At 44.0% G+C, this 1,783-nt stretch overlaps 1 protein-coding gene across 4 annotated transcripts in view; it reads left to right on the forward strand.

Annotated features, from left to right (window-relative positions):
- tjp2a (tight junction protein 2a (zona occludens 2)) overlaps nucleotides 1-1,783 on the forward strand; it is a 40,662-nt gene that overhangs the window by 31,214 nt on the left and 7,665 nt on the right. For all 4 annotated transcript variants that reach the window (XM_014022585.1, XM_014022588.1, XM_014022584.1 and 1 more), the window contains 4 exons: nucleotides 308-527; nucleotides 641-828; nucleotides 921-1,016; nucleotides 1,094-1,173. In XM_014022585.1, coding sequence (XP_013878039.1) covers nucleotides 308-527; nucleotides 641-828; nucleotides 921-1,016; nucleotides 1,094-1,173 — 584 coding nt within the window. The remainder of the gene's footprint in view (nucleotides 1-307; nucleotides 528-640; nucleotides 829-920; nucleotides 1,017-1,093; nucleotides 1,174-1,783) is intronic.

Below are 1,783 nucleotides of genomic sequence, written 5' to 3' on the forward strand. Positions count from 1 at the left end.
GTCCAAGATTAACCTTCAGGGTGGATATAGCTCGCTAGCAGCCTCGCACCGAGGACCTATCCACGTCATCATTTACCCAGAATGCTTTGCATGTAAATAAAATGGCCCTGTCCGTGTTAACATATATTTTTAAACTTTTAGTTTAAAATGATAAAAACTAAACAGTCTACAGTATTTTTACAATCTTTATTTTACAGTTTAAATAAATGTTTATTAAATAAAGTCTAATGTTACAACTAATCAKGGATCCCTTTAAAACACTGACTGAATGAACCCGGAGCAACGTTTTGTTTTTTTGTTTTCCAAGTGTACGAGGACATTTTAGCTTCTGGCAGAGGAGACTCGTTCTTCATCAGAACCCACTTCGAGTACGAGAAGGAGGCTCCGCAGAGCCTTCCCTTCAGCAGAGGGGAGATCTTCAAAGTCACCGACACGCTTTACGACGGCAAGCTGGGCCACTGGCTGGCCATCCGCACCGACAAGGACAACCAGCTGCTGGAGAAAGGAATCATTCCCAACAAGAGCAGGTGTGTGTGTTCAGATCTGTGGWCTAAAACGCTGCAGCCTCCTGACCTTCAGCTAAGAGATCTCTGATTGTGAAGTTGCTGAGTCGGTTCTGTTGCCTTGTTCCCTGTCTCAGGGCGGAGCAGATGGCCAACGTCCAGAACGCCGCCCGCGCCGCGTCGGGCAACGACAGAGGAGACTTCTGGAGGCTGAGGGGTCAGCGGGCGGCCAAGAAGAAGGACCTGCGTAAGAACCGAGACGACCTGAGCGTGGCGCCGGTCAGCACGCGCTTCCCCGCCTACGAGAGAGTGGTTTTACGTGAAGGTATCAAAAGCACAACATTTCCCCCGGCTTCACGTCCCATTCATCGTTTCCTGCTTGTTCGTGTTAACGTTGTGTTCTTGTTCTGGCTTCAGCTGGTTTTAAGAGGCCCGTGGTGATCTTTGGGCCCATTTCTGACGCGGTGAATGAGAAACTGGCCAACGACCTTCCAGACGAGTTTGTTGTTGCCAGTAAGCAGATCTGTTCCTGAATATCTACAAACAAAGTAAGTCGTCGTTTTGACTTTGTGAAATGATTCCTCCTGTAGAAACGGAGCCGAAGGACGCAGGAAGTGAGAAATCCTCTGGAGTTGTGAGACTGAACACCATCAGACAGATCATTGAAGAGGTACGGCTCACAGTTTACATCTTTAGCTCCACGTCTGTTTGTTTCTTCTGTTTTTAACTTCCTCTGCTTCGTTTGTGCTTTTTTTACCTGTTTATGCATCAAAACATTAAACCGTCTGTAAGAGCGTGATATGACTTCCTGTTTTACTTTAAAACATATTTTATTTGTTGAAAATTAAATTCACCTTTAGAAATAAATAAATAATAAAATACTTTTTAAGATCCACATCAGCAAATCCTCTGCTGCTTTTAGATACAGCTCTGCTGCTTTTAGATACAGCTCTGTTGCTTTTAGATACAGCTCTGTTGCTTTTAGCTACTGTTCTGTTGCTTTTAGCTACTGTTCAGTTGCTTTTAGCTACTGTTCAGTTGCTTTTAGCTACTGTTCAGTTGCTTTTAGCTACTGTTCTGTTGCTTTTAGCTACTGTTCTGTTGCTTTTAGCTACTGTTCTGTTGCTTTTAGCTACTGTTCTGTTGCTTTTAGATACAGCTCTGCTGCTTTTAGCTACTGTTCAGTTGCTTTTAGCTACTGTTCTGTTGCTTTTAGCTACTGTTCTGTTGCTTTTAGCTACTGTTCTGTTGCTTTTAGCTACTGTTCTGTTGCTTTTAGC

Source organism: Austrofundulus limnaeus, unplaced genomic scaffold, assembly GCF_001266775.1.
Source record: "Austrofundulus limnaeus strain Quisiro unplaced genomic scaffold, Austrofundulus_limnaeus-1.0 Scaffold336, whole genome shotgun sequence".
NCBI lineage: Eukaryota > Metazoa > Chordata > Actinopteri > Cyprinodontiformes > Rivulidae > Austrofundulus > Austrofundulus limnaeus.